The sequence below is a fragment of the Spermophilus citellus genome (genome assembly GCF_964194105.1).
Source record: "Spermophilus citellus genome assembly, chromosome: 5".
Taxonomy (NCBI): Eukaryota; Metazoa; Chordata; class Mammalia; order Rodentia; family Sciuridae; genus Spermophilus; species Spermophilus citellus.
The window spans coordinates 157657600-157678374 of NC_138186.1; the positions used below are offsets into that span (position 1 = coordinate 157657600).

General features: G+C 35.8%; 1 protein-coding gene across 2 annotated transcripts in view; it reads right to left on the reverse strand.

The window, feature by feature from the left end:
- Positions 1–3658: 3658 nt before the first annotated feature.
- Positions 3659–20775, reverse strand: part of LATS1 (large tumor suppressor kinase 1) — a 45552-nt gene continuing 28435 nt past the window's right edge. Inside the window, exons 5-9 of one of the 2 annotated variants that reach the window (XR_014022241.1) lie at positions 19224–19806; positions 18419–18482; positions 17756–17780; positions 16024–16206; positions 15731–15837 (exon numbers count right to left, since the gene is read on the reverse strand). Coding sequence is in view for 1 of the 2 variants with exons in the window: in XM_081296022.1 (XP_081152148.1) it covers positions 7257–7766; positions 15731–15837; positions 16024–16206; positions 19224–19806 (1383 nt within the window). In the remaining variant the exon portion in view is untranslated. Of the gene's footprint in view, positions 7767–15730; positions 15838–16023; positions 16207–17755; positions 17781–18418; positions 18483–19223; positions 19807–20775 lie in introns of those variants that run through there. The other variant, XM_081296022.1, reaches the window with a different exon arrangement.

Below are 20775 nucleotides of genomic sequence, written 5' to 3' on the forward strand. Positions count from 1 at the left end.
TCAAATATTTTCCCCCTGGGTGCTGAAGATCAAGCCTCACATATGCCAGGCAAGTGCTCCACCACTGAGCCACATGTCCAGTCTCCTACTTCAATAATATTTAGCCATCTTTTGGGATGTAGAATATGTGTAAGTCTAGAAAATTCTAACCATGAGTAAGATTTGTTGAATTTTTAGATTATGTCACATGGTATCATTCCACTGTCTTCTGATCTATTTTTATGGCAAGTCAGTGGACATTCAATGTGTAATGTATCATTTTTCTGTCTTCTTTTAAGATTTTCTCCTTAATTTTAGTTCCTAGCAGTTTGCCTGTGAAGTATTGTGGTAGTTTACCTCCTCCAAGTAGACATTAGGACATAATTAGACTGGAATGGATTTATTGGGGCAAATTCCTATGAGGGTAAATGGAGAAGTTGCAAGAGGCTGAGACAGACATATCCTAATGCAGGAGATAAGTACCCTTTGGGCCTTTCTCAGGCAAGATGTCATCAAAGTAGGGTTCATATCTCCTGTGCAGTAGAAGAGAAATAGAAGGTTGGGTAGCAAAATTTTTAGATTACAGTGCTGTTTTAAGAATGTTTTGAAAAGGCCAGTGAGTTCTCTAATCAGAGCTCCCTATCAGAGGTATCTTGCAAGAATGGAATTTAGTATCATTCCTGGGCCAGTCATTGAATGGGAGCCAATAAAGCATAGGCACAATGTGGGAGTGGATTCAGAGCACAGCAGCTGAGGCCATCAGTTACACTTCTCACAGATCTGCAAGGTTCATTTTCATGACTGCCAAAAAGGTACCTATATATGTGGTCATCATCTTTACCCTGTTATGGATTTTGAATTGCTAGAATCTGTAAATTTGTGTCCTTCATCAAATTTGGTAAATTTGTGGCCAGTGTGTATGCTAAATCTTTACTGTTTTTCTATTTTTGCAGTGTCTGGGGTGGAATCCAGGGCCTTCCACATGATAGGCAAGTGCTCTACCACCAAGATACTGAGCTCTACTCCCACCCCTAAATTGCTAGATATTGTCTCACATATCCTTAGGACTCTTTTTTTTTTCAGTCTTTTTTTTCCTGTGACCTTCAAAATGAATAATATCTGATTATCTTCAAACATATTTTTCATATCATCTCTATTCTTTTGTTAAGCCCATAAATTATTGCTATTTCTGAATTTCTTTTTGGTTATTTATTTATTGCAGTGCTGGGAAATCAAACCCAAGGCCCCAAGCATGCTAGGCAAATACTCCACCACTGAGCTACATTCCCACCTTGGATATTATAGTCTCTATTTCGTTGCTGGGATTTCCTATCTTCACATTTTCTTTTTTTTTTTTTTTTCGAGAGAGAGAGAGAGAGAGAGAGAGAATGAATGAATTTTAATATTTATTTTTTTAGTTTTCGGCGGACACAACATCTTTGTTTGTATGTGGTGCTGAGGATCCAACCCGGGCCACACGCATGCCAGGAGAGCGCGCTACTGCTTGAGCCACATCCCCAGCCCCATATCTTCACATTTTCATAAAAATATATTTTTTTTACATTACTGTGCATAGTTACAAGAGCTGTTGTAATGTCCTTGTTTGCCAATTCCAGATGTTGGAAATAGGATCTTGAAGTCAACATCCAATAATATTTTCTCAATAATCATGTTTTATATTTCTTTGTATAAAGTAATGTTGGATTGTATCCTGGGCATTAGAATGTTATGTTGTAGAGCTGGGGTTTTGGCTCAGTGGTAAAGTGCTTGCTCAGCATGTATGAGGCACTGGGTTCCATTCTCAGCAGTGCATATAAATAAATGAGTAAAATAAAACTCATCAACAACTAAAAATACATATAATTTTTTTAAAAGAATGTTATGTTGTATATACCCTGGACGTGGTGACATGCCTCTGGAGGTGTTTTCTTTTGTTAAGCAAGAAATTAACTTGGTTTGACTCTTTCTTTCTTGGGCAGCACTTTATTTTTTTATTTTTTTTTAATATTTATTTATTTATTTTTTTTAGTTCTCGGCGGACACATCTTTGTTGGTATGTGGTGCTGAGGATTGAACCCGGGCCGCACGCATGCCAGGCGAGCGCGCTACCGCTTGAGCCACATCCCCAGCCCCTTGGGCAGCACTTTAAATGTCAGTTGTTTTATTCTTAGGCAGGATTTTGTACTCTTTCCTGTGCTCATGTGGTTCAAGATTCAGCCAGAGATTTGGGCCTTTCTCAACCCAGATGTCATACAAGTAGGGTACTCATCTCCTACCTTTCTCTCTCTTCCATGGGCAAATCCCCCTAGAATCTGCATGATTTTGGTTCTATTCCAGGATCTTAATTGTTGTTGTTTTGTATTTTCCCCAGAGTTTACAGATGTTATATGTAATAGAATAAATCCACTTAAGAACTTGGTCATATCAGAAGCAAAAACTTAAGTAGGTCAAGTGGATAATGGGTAATAAGCTTGAAGGACTGGAATGAATTAAGAGAATCTGAGAGGCAAAAGATTAATGAATTTCACGATTAATGCAAGGGAGATGGTCAAAGTAAAAAACAGTGTCCTTCAATTATACACTGTTAGGGTGTAGGCCTGGCAGCAATAACAAATGGAGTTGAATGTATATTTTTCTCAAACCTTCTGTAGTGAATCAGTCTAGGATGGATAGACAACCCAACTTCACACAATTCCTTACATAATCAGGTTCCATTCATTTTGTTGATCCACCATTCACTAGGGTTTTCCTAATTTTTATGCCAAAATTAAGTCACCAGTGTGTTCATCCTCCATCCTCTGAGAGGAGGGAAACAGCAAGTAGAAGACAAGCAATATCAAGCGAAGCATATGTAGAATTTGTACATCCCTAGGGGCTGGGGATGTGGCTCAAGCGGTAGCGCGCTCGCCTGACGTGCATGCGGCCCAGGTTCAATCCTCAGCACCACATACAAACAAAGATGTTGTGACCGCTGAAAACTAAAAAAAATAAATATTAAAATTCTCTCTCCCTCCCTCTCTCTCTTTAAAATAAATAAATAAATAAAAATTTAAAAAAAGAAAGAAGGAAAGACTGAATACTGGGAAAAATAACTATGCTTCAAATATATATTTGGCAAGTTCTCTCTACCCTTACTGTGTGGGGCAAAGGGGGTGGTGTGACCACAGCAAGTATAGTCACAACATTAAGCATGCCAAATGTAGGTCCACAATGTAGTAAAATGAATTGTATGCAATTTGTGTCAGCTATACAATAGCCTCATGTAGACTTGCCAGGCACAGTGCACACGCCTGTAAGTCCAGCAACTCTAGAAGCTAAGGCAGTGGTTAAAGTGCCCCTGGGTTAAACCCTTAGTACAAAAACAAAAACAAACAAACAAAAAACCCAATACCCTCACGTAGACCTGTCAAATTTACAAGGGAATGCAAAAAAAGGGTACAAAAAAGACAATAACAATGGTAATGCTAGAAGAGAGTAAGAAAAACTCAGTATTTGTTTATCCATGTAAAGTTGATTAAACATAACATCTATGTATATTTTAAATCTGGTTAATCATTTCTTGTGATAAAATATTATAAATAAAACATTAATAAACTTCACATTTTAAACTTATAATAAAATATACCCAAATAATACCAAATGTAGAGTTGAATAATGAAATAATTTTAAACTGGAAATCTGAAGGAAACCAGAAACCTTGAAATATTTATTGTACCTATTCTAGAAAAAAATGAAACATTGTATTGGATTATGATATATACAATATACTTTAACCTAACTAAATACTATCATTAGTTACATGTATTTTTAATTTCAAAGCATCACATTTTCAATCATATACTTTCTGATAATAGAGATTAAAATATATTTCTGAACAAAAACACACTTAAGCAGCTTAAAAGTTATTTTTCCACACATAAATGAATGATTTGATTTTGCTTTCTTTTATTATCCCAGCAAACATTACACTAGAGGAAATGACTGGGGAAATACAAATAGATTCATTAAAAACAGGCTGATTATTCATTCTAATACATTCAGAAGTATGCAAAACAAATTAATTATATTGCAAAGCTGTAATTCCTTTTTCTAACAAAGCATTGTTTTATAAAACTGTATTGTTGCCATTGATCCCGTTTTAATACAAAATACTTATATACACAATACAATATAAAAGTAAACCGTGTAGTGCCTTTCACAAAGGGATATATTAAGGCACATTACAATATACTAATGTTGACCCAAATTACTTTTTGATTTAGATTAAAACAAAACAGGGTAAGTATTTCACTTTAAATACCAAAGGAATTTTTTTTTTTTTAAAGAAAAATTTCTAAAGTACCTTGGGTAACAGCAGCAGCAATATCTAAAAATCCTCCCACTGTATTCTCTAATTTCTAACATATTATTAAGTCAGAATAAAACATTTCCACTCACAGTTTTGCACTTTGCAACAGCAGAAGGTAATAACTTTTTTAAAAAGTCAATCTCAAAGTGACTTCTTAGTCATACATTCTATAGTTCTATTACAAATAAGAAAGTAAAAAAGATACAGCAATAGGGCCTGCCTTAAGATGTCACTGGATAATACATAACAGTATCTACAATTACATATTATAGAACACACTTTATAAATACTATGTGATATGCATAAAAAGGGTAACTACAAGAATGTTAGCAAGTTTTTCAATGAGAAAATTATTTTAAAAGGAAAACATGTAGAACCAATGTTTTCACTCCAATTTCTATTGAGAGCATCCAGATTTTCAATGTTGTTGTTCTCATCTTTTTGGTCAGAAGCACCAGATTTTATATTGGAAGAACTGGATGTGGTTAGGATATAAGATGGCTATTAAGTATATCCAAATTATTAAAACAGCATTTACCAATGGCTTGTATACTACTTCAGACAAGTACAAAAAGCTTATACTGTCAGAGGAAACTTTGAAAGAATAGAGTCTGTAGTGTCTTAGAGTTGAGGAAAAGGGGCAGTACAGATTGTGGGGAGGTGAGGGGGGAGACAGCACCATAAGTTTTCCTATAATGTAAATGTAACAAAGTTGGTTTTCTACTGTATTGCACCACAGTCCAGAAGTAAAACAACTAAATGAAAATGTAAGTAAATCTGAATGAAAAAGCTCAAAAGAACAATGTGAGTACCAAACTAAAAATGCTTGAATTAGTTTGTTTTGCATAGGATTTAATAAAACTAAACAATGTTCCATGAAGTGAAGACTGCCATCTTATGGAAGTGCATTCTTAAAATTCTCTGATCTGAAATCCTTTAGAAATATTTCTCTATCAAGCTTGAAATGAGCCAAACATTTTAGTGCCCTCAAAATGGTGTGTCTAAAACATCTTAGCATTCTTGCAGCAAGAGAGGTATTCATAGTGTCATCTTATCACATGCTACAGATCTTTACCATCACAAATTACCAGTATTTCCACAAGATGTTCTAATCTCAGTATTGATCAGTAAATTAAAAGTGAAATTCTTAGTTTAACATGGCAATTTTCTTACAGGACAGAGGTCCTTAACCTGTACTTTGTGACAGGTTTCAACATGCCCTGAATGTCCTAAAACTGCATGCAACATTTTTTGCATATGTGTTGCTGTGCACTTTTTTCTGAGACAAGAGTCCTTGGCTTTCATCAGATTCTCAAAAGAATCAGTGACCCCAAAGATCCATTAATACATGGCAGTGGTTTTCAAGCTGAGCTCTGAGAGGGCCACTTATAGAAAGGTGGGAAGTGTGAACTAATGTTTTCCCCTCCCCTCAATTCAACCAAGACAGCTTTCCTTTTAATGTTACTACACATATGGTCTCCATCAGCTTTCACATGAAGAAAGCTGGAAGTCTGTAAATCACTAAAATTTTGCCTTTTACCTACAGACATTAAGTTTTGATAAAATAATTGCATATCAATGAAGCTTAAGCAAAGGCAATAAAATATGAATTTTACTAAGGTTAGGATGGAGTCCAATTTCCCTTCCTAAAAGATCACCTATATGTATTTTGGTATGAAACCACCTTATATAAATAGAAATATTGAAAAACATTATTAACCTTAAATAAGTTAGGACTTGAATTTTCTACTAAGACCACTATGTAAATTTTCCTGGTTACTAATGGCCATCACAATTAAGAGTTAAGAATTATTTTTCTCACCAGTTAATCTGCTCTTAGATAAAATATTGTCAAACAGCCACATTTTCCTTTGCCAAAAACAATCTGTATATGCAACACTGTTCTGAAAGAAGAAACCTACAACATTGATGACATAATAAAAACTAGTCATTGTACAGAAAAAGTACTTTCCCCACCCCCCAGTGCTGGGATTGAAGCCAGAGCCTGGCAGTCTACCACTGACCTACATTCCTTAACCCCTAGAAAAAGTACTTTTTTTAGTGAGTATGCACAAATAAATTCTAATCAAAGTTTTATATAAACTGAAAGTAATTTCTCTGGCTAAGGTGGTGGAACTTTAAAATTTCAAAGTAAAAATATGAAAGATCTTATCTTTTAGTATTTGAAAGATTTGATTTATGGCAACTTTGTTCCCTTTTAAAACTTGGAAGCAGCAATAATACCAATATGGAAGAAAACTTGTAGTGCTTTGGCTTCTTTTTAAAGCCAGTAATTAGTGAGAAAAAAAAATGCTAAATGAAATATTCCACAGAGGGAGGAAAAAAGACACTTTCATTATTTTTCCTTCTGATGAACATATGTTTCCAACTTGTATTTCCTGTTTCAGCACATTACTTATATAGATTATCATTAGCCTGGGAAAACTCTCCACAGTGATGGCTTAATTTCTCTAGCTTATTTTGTACCCAAAACAAGGTTATGAGGGAAAAGAACTCTGTAAATAAGGGCATGTTTTATATTTGGTTAAAGCAAGATAAAACTAAAACTGTTTTCAAAAAATTTTCAAAAACTCTGGAATTTTAAACTTATTTAGCATATATACAAATAGATACCAGGTTTCTCCTTTTCAACAAAGCACTATTTTTTTATTTTAAGTACTTTAAGTACCAAGAACTGACTATAATATTCAGTTCATAATTTAATTTCCTTATAACAATTTTTTCTACATTACTGATTTAAAAGGCTGGAATAAATTAACATTTTAAAAGAATTTAGGAAAATAAAATATTGTACACAGAGCTCACATACATAGCTCTGCTACATTTGCATAATTTTACTCTTGGAACTTCAAAAAATCCTGCATCTCAGGCCTTTTTCCAATCCTCATTACAAGTATTTCCTAGTGTGTTAAACATACACTAGATCACGATTTTTAATCTCTGAGCCTGTTTGCTGATCATCTTCATCCGACTGTTGCTCTGAGCTTTGTGAATTAATGTAGTCATATTCAATAGGCTTTGGATAATTGTATGGGTAGCCATTGTCATCAAAAAACCTTCGAAAGGTAAATTCATAGAAAGCATGTTCAGGGTGCTTTCCATTTTTGTACCATCCGTTGAGAGTATCATTTACATTTTCTTCCTCATTATCATCACTCCATAACTTATCAGGATCAACAGGATCAAAATTTGATGTATCTGTTGGGTGTGTGATTTTAGGAATGTATGAAGCAGACTGCTGTCTCAGATCACTGGAAAAATCAATTGTTTTAAAAAATGGATGAGCTTTTATTTCATCAGCACCATTCTTCCCTAAGCGATCTTCTGGTCCTCGGCAAAGTTTAATGATCAGATCAGAGGCTTCTGGACTCAGTTTAGCTTGTGGAGGAATGTGAAGAGATGTCTGCCAATTGATAACCTTTAAAGAAGATTTTTAAAAGTTAGGAGGGAAGAGATGAAAACCAAAAATTTCTTCCAAGTTTTATACCAAAACTTTACTGGACTATTGGTTATTTTTAATAAATTGAATAGTATTTTACCCTTCATACATTTAATAATGAATCTGCTGAGAAATAAATTTTCCTCCTGTCCCCTCATCTCCAGGCAACTTATGAACTTATGTTCACAGAAGACTCAGAATGTTTTTTTTTAACCTGCTTTGTTAAGTCCTTCTGGTAGGGATGACTACTTTCACTACTTTACCCTGCCTCCCCTAAGACATAAACTTGTGCTCCTGTTATAATATTTCTAATACTATTGTGGTACCTATCTATATCCTGTTGGAGTGCAATATTACATAAGGCTAGGAATTATGTTTTAATTGTCTTTGTATTTCCCAGTACTTGGAAAATTGCCTGGCAAATATTAGATGTTCAATAAATCTTTGTTCTTCTTGAGAGTAAAATGAAATAAAGGAAAAAACGAATATCAAGTGAATTCTCAGAGGCAGGGGGTAATGAGAAAAGACTCAGAACATAGAAATAGATTTTGGGTACACCTGTTAAGTGCTCAAATGCATTGTAATTTAATTTGGACATCATCAACCTGAGAGGGAATCAATACATTATTTATCAAATAAGTGAATAAATGAACCCATTTTTCCTTATTCATATTGGTACAAATTAGTTAATGTGGAGGGAAGAAAAATAAACTCCTATAGTAAGTAGTATCTGTTCATTTTGAAGTTTTATCCTAGGTTAGAAAAAGGAGATACTTCAACTAATAATTTGGTGGGGGGGAGATCCAGGAATTTTTATTGATTGCTATTTCTTGCCATCTCCCACATTTTTTTTTCAATTGTTGAATTACAGGTATATATAACATAATGTTTTAAAAATTCTTTTTGGAAAAAATAATGATATAGTAATATTTATATGTGGTTCATCACTTAATTCAGGACAAATGAAAATACGTAATCAATGGGATGTTTTTCTTTTTACCTTTTTTTGGTGACTGGGGATTGAACCCAGAGGAACTTTACGACTGAATGACATCCCAAGCCCATTTAAGTTACTTATTTACTTTTATTTGTTGGTACCAGGGATTGAACCCAGAGGTACTTAATCACTGAGCTATGTCCCTCTTTTATTTTATTTTTTGGTCCCAGGAATTTAACCCAGGGGTGCTTTACCACTGAGCCATATCCCCAGCCCTTTTCATTTTTTATTTTTGAGATGGGAATCTCACTAAATTGTTTAGGGCCTCAAGGTTGCTGAGGCTCGTTTTGAATTTGTGATCCTCCTGCCTCAGCCTTCTGAGTTGCCATGATTTCAGGTGTGTACACCATACCTGGCGTATTTTTTATTAAAAGGAACATTCAGAGATTTTTAGTTTATGGTTAAAAAACAAGACACATCAAAACAAAGAGTTAATTCAAAGAAGGATCAATATAAATTATGTAAATTGAAGCACTGAAAGAATAAACTAGAATAAAAAATAAATAAAGCATAAGGACAAAACGGACAACAACAAATGGATACCATATGTGTAATAAGTAGGATCCCAGAAGGAAAGAAAGAAGCCAATAAATATTTGAATTGATGACATAATTTGATGAAAGACATAGTAAACCTTGAACAAGATAAATACAGAGAAAACTACATTTAGGTACATTACAGTCAACCTGCAGAAAATCAAAGAGAAAGAAAATTCTACAAGCAGACAGAGAGGTTCTAGTTTTCAATAAGAAATACTAGGTGTACTCTACCTTATCTTTCCAACAGAATGCAGCTATAAAACCTGGAGAGAATGCCAGAGAAGATATTTGAGGAGCCTATGAAATAAATATCAGCCAGGCTGGCAAGGAGGTGAGGATCCAAAGTATCACTCCTGGTGGTAAGTTTATCGTTTTTTCTCTCTTATCTCTCCCAACCTAAACTCAAGGTAGCCCAAATCATGGAGGAGGCACACACAAACAGTCAGCATTCAAGGAGATGCCCTCCTAGTTCAGGTTCAGGGAGTTCCATGAAAGGAGTTTCTTGGCAGCAATATTGGTGGCAAAAGGTCCTGTAGACACTGAAAACTCTTGAGAGGGAAACTTCTTTTCCAATTGGAAATAAAATCATGCAGCATGTAGTCTCAAGAAGACGGTTAGAGCCAGGTGTGGTGGTGTACACCTATAATCCCAGTGCCTCAAGAAGCTGAGACAGGAGAATCACGAATTCAAGGGCAGCAATTTATTGAGAACCTGTCTCAAAATTTAAAAAAAAAAAAGGGGCTTAAGGGGCTGGGGTTGTGGCTCAGTGGTAGAACACTCACCTAACACATGCAAAGCCCTGGGTTCAATCCTCAGCACCACATAAAAATAAGTAAAAAAGAGAGAGAGAGAGAAGAAGATGGGGCTGGGGTTGTGGCTCAGTGGTAGAGTGTTTGTCTAGCATATGTGAGGCACTGGGTTCAATCCTTAGGCACCACAAAAAATAAATAAAATAAAGGTATTGTGTCCATCTACAACTAAAAAAACAAAAGGCAGAAGATGGCTCATATATCTGTTGCTTATTTTCTCTCTCCCTCTGTCCTCTTGCTACGTTATCCTGGATGCTGTGCATTTATGTAAAATATACGGCAGAGTGGGGGCAAACAAAGCCTCCTTTTCAGGTCAGAAAACTGAAAAGGAAAGTTCCAGGGAACTAGAAAGTATTATGGACATCATGGGGAGGGAAGAATACTAACCCCATAAAGTTGTTTATGAACTACTGAGCTCACCCTTCAAACTGGATCTACATGGATCTGATGCTAAAGAATACACTAAAGTCAATCATGGTGGCACCTGCCTCTAATCCTAATAACTCAGGAGGCTGAGGCAGGAAGATTTCAAGTTCAAAGTCAGCCTCAGTAACTTAGTGAGACCCTGTCTGAAAATGAAAAATAAAATAAAAAGGGTTGAGGCTAAAACTCAGTGGCAAAGCACATCTGAGTTAATCCCCAGGGGAGGGTGAAAATTTAAGATGCTTCAATTAAGTGAACACTGAATAGGATAAACCCTAAGAAATCCATGATTTCTTACACGATTACAATACTAAAAATTAAAGAAAATAAATTATTAAAAATGGCAAGGGGGTACTGGGGATATAGCTCAGTTGGTAGGATGCTTGACTTGCATGCATAAGGTTCTGGGTTCAATCCTCAGCACCATTAAAAAAAAAAGGCAAGGGAAATAGTATATTACTTGAAGAATAGGAATGACTACAGATGTCCTATTAAATCAGAGGACAGAAGGAAGTACACATTTTTAAATGCTGCAAGAACTGAAACCATACTGCTATGGGTTTGAATATGGTTTGTTCCCATCCAAACTCATGTTGAGGCCTGGTCCCCTATGTGACAGGATTTAAAAGTGGTAAGGCCTTTAAGAAGCATTTGGAGCCAGGTGTGATGGTACACACTTGTAATCCCAGCTACTTGGGAGGCTGAGGCAGGAGGAACCCAAGTTCAATGACAGCCTGGGCAACTTAGTAAGACTGTCTCAAAATGAAAAGGGCTGGGGGTATAGCTTAGTGGTAGAGTGCTTGCCTAGCACGTGCAAGGTCCTGGGTTCACCCCTCAGTACCATAAAAATAAATAAATACATAATATTTAAAGAGACATTTGGGACATGAGGGTTCAACCTTCATGAAGGCATTAATGCCATCTCATAGGAATTAGTCAGAGTTCTCACTCTATGGCACTGGACTGGACACCACAGAGCAGGTTACAATAAAGCAAGGCTTCTTTTGTTTGTTTTATCTCTGCCCATGGGTGTTTCTACTTCCAACTTCTGCCATGTTATGAAGTGGCATGCGGTCCTTACCACATAAGGCCACCCAATCTTGGGACTTCCCAGTCTCCAGGATGATGAGCAAAAACAGCCTCTTTTCTTTATAAAAATACTGCATCCCTAGGTATTGTTTTACCAACAGAAAATGGATCAAGACATATACCATGAGATAATTTTTTATCCTAAGGCAGGCGAGTCAAGACATTCTAAATTTAAGGAAAATTAAAAGATTTTAATCTGTTGCAAGCAAAACTGTTCTAAAATATTTGCTTAGGGAAGCTCTAGAGAACTGATAAAGAATGAATCTTGAGGGCTGGGGCTGTAGCTCAGTGGTAGAGCGATCGACTCACATGTGTGAGGTACTGGGTTCAATCTTCAGCACCACATAAAAATAAATAAAGATATTGTGTCCAAATACAACTAAGAAAGTATGAAAAAAAAAAAAAGAATGAATCTTGAAACATCAGGAATATAGGAAAAGCAAGGAAAATGCTAAATATGCATCTTTTTGTTTGGGATAGGGGATTGAACTTTTTTACTTTTTATTTTGACAGTCTTGCTAATAAATTGCTGAGGCTGGCCTTGAACTTGCTATCCTCCTGTTTCAGCTTCCAGAATAGCTGAGATTACAGGTATGTGCCACTGCACCTGGCTTATTCTTCTTGTATTGAGTTCTTTAAAATAAAATAAGATGATGGTTGCCAGGCACCGTAGTGCATGCTTGTAATCCCAAGGCTCAGGAGGATCACGAGTTCAAAGCCAATGTCAGCAAAAGCAAGGCACTAAGCACTCAATGAGACCCTATCTCTAAATAAAATACAAAATAGTGATGGGGATGTGGCTCAGTGGTTGAATGTCCCTGAGTTCAATCCCTAGTACACCGCACCCTCAAAAAAGATGATGCTTGAAAGCATAAACAGTAACGGCTGTTGGATAAGGTTTTTTTTTTTTTTTTTTTAGAGAGAGTGAGGGGGGGGGGAGAGAGAGAGAGAGAGAGAGAGAGAGAGAGAGAGAGAGAGAGGGAGAGAGAGAGAGAGAATTTTTTAATATTTATTTTTTAGTTCTCAGCGGACACAACATCTTTGTTGGTATGTGGTGCTGAGGATCGAACCCGGATCGCACGCACGCCAGGCGAGCGCGATACCGCTTGAGCCACATCCCCAGCCCCTGGATAAGGTTTTAAATGTATACAGGTGTAGTATATAGCTATCACATAAAGGGTAGAGAGTTATAGGAACTAGTAAGGTTCTACATTTATCTCAAAGTGATGAAATACCAATTCTAAGTAGATTGTGAAAGCTTATATGTATTTCTAGTCACTGGAATAACCATAAATAAAACTATACAAAGGGATAATATGTTAAAAGCACAACAGAGGGAGATGTCACATACAATGGCCTTTTAGGAAGGTTTGGAGGTCTGCCCTTCCATAAAAATGGCCATTAAATTGTAAAAATCAATTATTTTGAAATTCTAGAACCTGATCAGACACATACAACAACCAGAAGCACAACATGAAGGAGCAACTGTTAAAATATGGTAAGACAGTAGCATCTGTGATCCAAGTACCATCTACTATTCCTCTGAGGGACCCGTCAAGATGCCTGTGTTTGTTTCAACACATCCTGGAAGATTTAAACAGACAGTTTTGATCCACACAAGAAAATCTGTCAGATCATTGGCCTGGGTTGTTTGTTTTCTTACTCTTGTACTTTGCACGTCTTTCATCTAGTGTTGTTAAAACCGCTGTGTTGGATATATAATTTGCACACTGTAGTTTGTCTTTTCATTTTCTTGACTGTGTCTCTGGTAGAGCCAAACGTCTTAATTTGGATGAAGTCCAAATTATCAACTTTTTCTATTATAGATCATGAGTTTGGTGTCTTTCCTAAGAATTCTTCATCTAACCCTAAGCCACAAAGTTTTCTCTTATGTTTTCTTCTAAAAGTATTATAGCTTTATGTCTATTATCCCTTCATGTTAACTCTGTTTTTATATTTGGTACTGGGGACTGAACCCATGGGTACTTTACCACTACGCTACATTCCTAAACCATTTACTTTTCTGAGACAGAGTCTCACTAAGTTGCTTTAGGCCTGGCTAAATTACTAAGGCTGGCCTTGAACTTATGTAAATAGAAGGGAGACCAGTAGAGTACAGGTAGGTGATAAGAAGAGGAAGAGGACGGAAAGGAGAAATGCAAAGGAATGAAACAGACCAAACAGACCAAATTATGCATGTATGAATGAACTCATTTTATGTATAACTATAATACACCAATACAAATTTAATTTCTTAAAAAAGACACTTTGAGATAAACTTGAGGGAACATGTTATCAGCAGACCTATACTATAGGAAATTCTAATAAGTTTTAAAATATATTTAATGCAATTATAGAAGTAATTACACCTTTGAGAAGGGGTCATAGAAGAGATGTTTTCTCAAGATACTCTCAAAGAATAAGAATGATCAAGAGTTAACCAGGCTTATAGTTTTATTTGTGGTATAGTTTTATTTGGGGTTGTTCCAATGATTAGAAAAAGTACAGAAGGTAGGAAGAAGTAAGATTCCAGGTAGAGGGAATAGTATAAATAAAAAACACAGTAAAAATTTAGACTTTAACCCATGTACTAGGAAATATTAAAGGATTTTCAATGGGGCAATGTATGGTCAATGTGGGCAGAGATACAGGTGTATATTTGTAGTCTGGGGCTAGAATGTGCATGAATGGAGATAAAGCTAAGAGGCAGTGGCTGACAGGGAGTAAATGGAATAAATCTAGAGACTTAAGAACTTTATGAAGATAAAAATAAGTGTAGTTGTGTGGGATAATAAAGTGTATAGTCACAGAGTATATTGAGGGTAGATGTGACAGTATTGAGATGGTGGGATGAGGAAGATGGAAATTCATACATGGAATCTTTTTCTCCTTTCTCTCCCTCCCTCTCTTTCACTCTCTCCCTGTTCTTCTCCCTTTGTCTCCCTCACAGCTATCGTGAACTGCAACCTCTGAAACCAAGAGCCAAAATAAATCTTTTTTTCTCTCTTAAGAAAAAAAAGCTGGGTGAGGTGGCACACACCTGTAATCCCAGCTGCTTGGGAGGCTGAGGCAGGAGGATTGAGAGTTCAAAGCCAACCATAGCAATAGCAAGGCACTAAGCAACTCAGTGAGACCCTAGCTCTAAATAAAAGACAAAAGAAAGCTGGGGATGTGGCTCTGTGGTTGAGTGCCCCTGAGTTCAAACCCCAATACCCATTTAAAAAAAAAAAATTCATGCATGGAATTTTAGTGGGTTCATATACCCTTATAAATTTATTCTTTAACTCCAGATTAAGATACTTCTTTTTTTTTTTTTAAGAGAGAGTGATAGAGGAGAGAGAGAGAGAGAATTTTTAATATTTATTTTTTAGTTCTCAGCAGACACAACATCTTTGTTGGTATGTGGTGCTGAGGATCGAACCCGGGCTGCACACATGCCAGGCAAGCACACCACCGCTTGAGCCACATCCCCAGCCCCAGATTAAGATACTTCTAAGTGAAATACAGGTTGAGCACCCCTAATCTAAATATCCAAAGTCTGAAATGCTATACAATCCAAAACGATTTTAGGGCTCACATGATGCCACAAATGGACAATTCCACACCTGACCTCACATGATGATTTTAGTTCAGAAGAAAGAACAGAGGCTAGGGACATAGCTCAGTGGCAAGAACTTGCCTTGCATGTCTGAGGCCTTGGGTTTGTTGTGATTTTGGAATAAACAAAATAGCAACAAAATGCCCACAAAGGCACACTAAAAATGTTGTATAAAATTTCCTTCAGTCTATGTAAGGTGTAATGAAACAAATGAATTTTGTGTTTAGACTTGGGTATCATTACCAAGATATTTCATTATGCATATACAAATATTTGAAAATGTGAACATATGAAATTTGATACTCAAACTGCACTAATAAATAAAGGCATATGATATAGGGACTCGGTGATGATTCTTTTTTTTTTTCTTTTTTATGGTGTTGGGGATTGAACCCAGGGCCTTGTGCATGCAAGGCAAGCACCCTACCAACTGATTTACATCCCCAGCCCTCTAGGATAATTCTTTTGGTATAGATTCTATACCTTACCTTCATTTGTGTTTCTAATGGTGTCTGTGCCAAGAAAGGAGGCTGTCCCACCAACATTTCAAAAAGAATAACACCAACACTCCACCAGTCACATAACTGTGTATATCCTAAAATAAGATACCAAAAACTTATAAACTTAAAAATGCTCAGAATTAATACAACACTAACATTGATCCACCAATTTACACTCTAAAATCAATATTTCATAATAAGGTTGAAAAATAAGGCATATTTTAGTGTAAATTTTGGTTGTCTAAAGGCCTATTGAGATTATTTATTTTAAAATGCTTTACCTGTTCGCAGCAATACTTCAGGTGCAATATAATTGGGAGTCCCAACCAAAGAATGTGCTAGACATCGCTGGTGCTGGCGTGCAGCTCTCCGCTCTAATGGCTTTAATCTATCTCCACATCGACAATTTGAGGGATCACCCCATTCATTACTGAAGTCCATGCTATCTTGCCGAGGATGGTCTCCTGTACAGAAAAAGAAAACAATAAATGAAAGCAACAAAGACAAAAGTAAATCTAAAGTCTGTTTAATCTTCTGATACCATGATTTTGGGTTAACAACATGTATTAGGTGGTCTAATGAAATTGTTTGGGATTTGGAGCCATGCAGAGTTGATTCTGAATTCTACCTAATCTGCTTAATAGATGTGGGGCTTCAAACTTATTTCTTTCCTTTAAGCTATTGTAAGAAAAGATTGTGGCTCAGTGGTAGTGTGCTCGCCTAGCAGGCGCAGGGCCCTAGATTCAATCCTCAGTACCACTAAAAACTAGTAAAGGTATTGTGTCCAACTACAACTAAAAAATAAGAATTTAAAAAAAAAAAAAGATAGAATGATACTGAGTGACAATCTAAACTATAAAATATGCCAAATCACTGATGGTGTTTATTATTGACTAGGGCCTGTTTTCTGAGACATGAATAGGAAAACTTTTACATCATGAAAAATGCAAGACTCACTAATTGACTTAAAGTTAAATGATAATAATATAAGTCATGAGTAGGTAGGATTAGGATGTTATTCAGGCCAGGAATGGTGGTACACGCCTGAAATCCCAGTGACTTCAGAGGCTGAGGCAGAAATTCTAGACCAGCCTCAACAACTTAATGAGGCCTTAAGCAACTTAGTAAGACCCTGTCTCAAAATAAAAAATAATAGCTCAGTGGTAAAGCTCATGCATTCAATATCTAGTGCGTACATATTTAAAAGTCAAGGCTATTCCTTTACTATTCTGGGCAAATTTTCAAATTAGATCTGTGATTCATTCAACAAATGACATTAATAAAAAATAAGGTTCTTCATTCGGGCATCTCACATTCTAATATGGGAAGAAACACAACAAATACACAAATTATAACAGATGACAAGGCTGAAGGTACAGCTCAGTGGTAGCACAGATATTTTACATGCATAAGACCCTAGGTTTGAGCCCAAGCACAACCAAAAAAAAAAAAAAAAAAAAAAAGGTGGTGTGGTGTTGGTGCATGCCTGTAGTTCCAACTACTCAGAAGGCGAAAGCAGGAGAATCACTTGAATCCAGAAGTTTAGGAATTTAAAGTCAGCCTGAGCAACATAGCAAGACATTGTGTCTTTTAATCCCAGCGACTCAGGAGGCTGAGACACAAGGATCACAAATTTGCAACCAGCCTCAGCAATTTACTGAAAACTTGTCTCAAAATAAAAAGGGCTGGGGATGTGGCTCAGTGGTTAAGCACCCCTGGGTTAAATTCCCAGTACAATAAAAAAAGGAAAAGAAAAAGCTGAATGTGTTGGCACATGTTTATAATCCCAGCTATATGGAAGGCTAGGCAGGAGGACCATCAGTTTGAGGCTAGCCTGGACAGCTTAATAAGATCCAGTCTGGGCCTGGGGATGTAGTTCAGTGCCTAGCATATGCAAGACCCTTGGTTCAATCCCTAGTACTGTAAAAGAAAAAAAAAAAAAAAAAAAAGGCTGTTACAGGTAAGCTGGGACATGGATCTACAGAGAAGTACATAGACATAGATTCAGGGTACATTTTGGTAGTGGCATACCCAGGACCTGATGATGGATGGATGAATCAGATGTGAAAATATGGGAAAGAAAATGAAGGTTACCTCAGTGGGCATGTGGTGTATAATTTACTAAAATACTAAAATGGGGACTACTCAAAGGAAGCAGACATGATTATGGCTATTAAGAGTCCCCTATTGCCAATATGACCTCTGAAAAGCCTACTGGAAATCCATGTGGAAACACCCAGTAAGTAACAGGATACAGAAACTGGTAATTTCAGAGAGACATCATTTCTGAAAAGAAAGATTTGGAAGTCATTGAATATATACAGCATTTAAAACTATGACGGCATGAAGTCACCTAGAATCATATCTGAAATTAATCTACCTATAATCATCATCTGGGAAGTTTGATTAAAGTATGCTTTCCATTTTCCAGTGAAAAATTTTATTCAAAAGACTGGAATAGAGCTTAGGGATCATGTTTTTAAGAAGAACTCCAACTAATAATTAAGGTGAATCTGAGGAGACATAAAATTCCACCCATTTAATATTAACCTGCTTGTGTTCACAGAAGCACAGAAGGCTAATAACACCTCAGAGGATTGGTATGAACATTAAATTAGAATATATGTAAAGTACCTAGTACATAGTAAGTATTCAACAAATGTTAGATCAACTTACACTTCCATTAGCGCTTGAAGGAATCTTGGTGAGGCAGTGTGGTGTGGTAGAAATAACATGGGCCCTGAAATCAGACAAACCTGGGTTCAAAGCCTAGCCCTTACACTTAATTTGTGTCTGACCTTGAGCAAGTTACTTATCTAGCTAAGCTTTGTTTTTCTTCATCCTGCCTCATAGTGTCACAGGACTAAATAGAATCTACACATAAAAAGTATTTTGCATTAAATAAACTGTGTAACAGTTGCATAATGGAATCCTAAACAGCAGTGAAAATAAAAGTTACATGTAATAACATGGAGAAATCTCAAACAAATAAAAGAAACCAACACAGAAGAATACAATAAAATGATTACATTTAAATAAAGAGTAAGCAAAATGAAATAATATATTGTTTAAGGATATATACGTATGTGATAAAAATTGGAGAAAAGGAAAAGATCTGATTATAAACTTTTTAAACAATGGTTATCTCTGGAGGACAGAAAGGGAAGTGATTATTTAAGGATTTGTAAAGTACTGATTGTTGGATATAAGGTTTCACTTTAAAACTATTTAAAAAACACCATCTGTTATTTCAAAATAAAAATTTTTAAACAGCTTAACTAAAAAAAATATCAGTAGTATTTAATCAAATTTAACAATGTTTCATTTTCTAAGTCTATGCGCCTAAAGAATTCACCCAAGTTTATCCAAAATTCAAGACCTGACCCAGGTCTTTTGGCTCCCATCCAGTGATGACCCCATCTTATCTTTTACTGCATAAATAAATCACATTATTATAAATTAAATTTTTGAGTTTGCTTACCACTTTGATAGTACTTGGAATCATGTGTCCATCTGAAGCCAGTACAAAGGCCGAAGTCAGTCAATTTAATATGACCATCACGATCAATCAAAATGTTATCAGGCTTAATATCCCTATGAATAAAACCCATTTTATGAACACTTTCGACTGCACAAGTAAGTTCTGCTATGTAGAACCGTGCCAGATTTTCTGGAAAGATGCCCATTCTAATTAAGAGGCTCATCATATCACCCCCGGGAATGTAATCCATCACAAAGTATAAATTGTCCTTATCTTGGAATGAATAATATAAGCGAACTACCCATTCATTGTCAGCTTCAGCCAGTATATCTCTCTCAGCTTTAACATGTGCGACTTGATTTCGAAGCAGAACATCTTTCTTTCGAAGAGTTTTTGTTGCATACAAAGCCTTAGTATCTACTTTTCTTGCTAGACACACTTCACCAAATGCTCCTATTCCTAGGGTCTTTATCTTCACAAACATAGACTTGTCCATTTTAGCCCTTTTAAGACGAATGTAGTTAGACTCTTTTTGGCAAAGCATCTTTCTCATTTGATCCTGGGCATCTTGAGATAATCCAACCTAGGTAAATAAACTAGATGTTAAATGAGAAATTGTCATCTTCAATATTCAGTATTAGAAATAGCTTAGAAGAAATTCAGGCATATATGTAAAGGTTAAATGCACAATAATTTTTAATAAAGCATGTTAGGCATCTAGAATGTATTTCAGAGAAAATTAAATGATCAAAAGTGTAGCTTAAGAGATAGTTAACAGAATGCACAAAGTAACTATGCAAATTCAGCTAAGGGAAACAAGAAAATGAGGATACCAACAGTCAGCTTTCTATTCTTCTCTAATAGAACACTCAAAGAATAGCTTTCCAATGTGCAATAAAACACATATTTGTCCACATGCACTCTCAACTGTCTCCATGCATATTCATCCCAAATGATAGGATTAGATTGCCTTCACTAAATGCTACTTTTTGTGGATGTCTAGGTCTTAAATATTCTTCCTCTCATTTTATCCTACATGAAAAAAAATTCTTGCATTCCAAGCTCATTTGTTCTAAAAATAAATAAATAAATAAAAGTGATGTATTACAAACAGAACAATGCTTTCTCTACCCTATCAATCCTTTTCCTGTTCTCAAGAAGTAGGTACTAGTCATTGATACTCTTTTTTTACCTTTCTTAGAGCATCAGAGAAGGGGTAGGACTCAGCTCATTGCAACCACAAAATTAAGTGTCTCTATCTCATTTAAAAGGGACAAATTGTTTGGCTACAAAGTATCTTTTAGATATTTTGGAATATTTAAAAAAATAGTTGGTGTGACTCACAGAAATAGAAATAAAAAAAACTTCTAAGTAGATATGGAATACCTGATTTAGAAGGGTTTCTTTTGGCTAATAAAGAACTAATTAATAAAGATCTAACTGAAGGGTCTAAATGGAAAAAGAATTCAACTAGAAAAGTAGGGCCTAATTTTAGAAATGTCAAGACTAATTAAAATATAGCAACCTCATGCTTCTGTTAGGATGCACATTT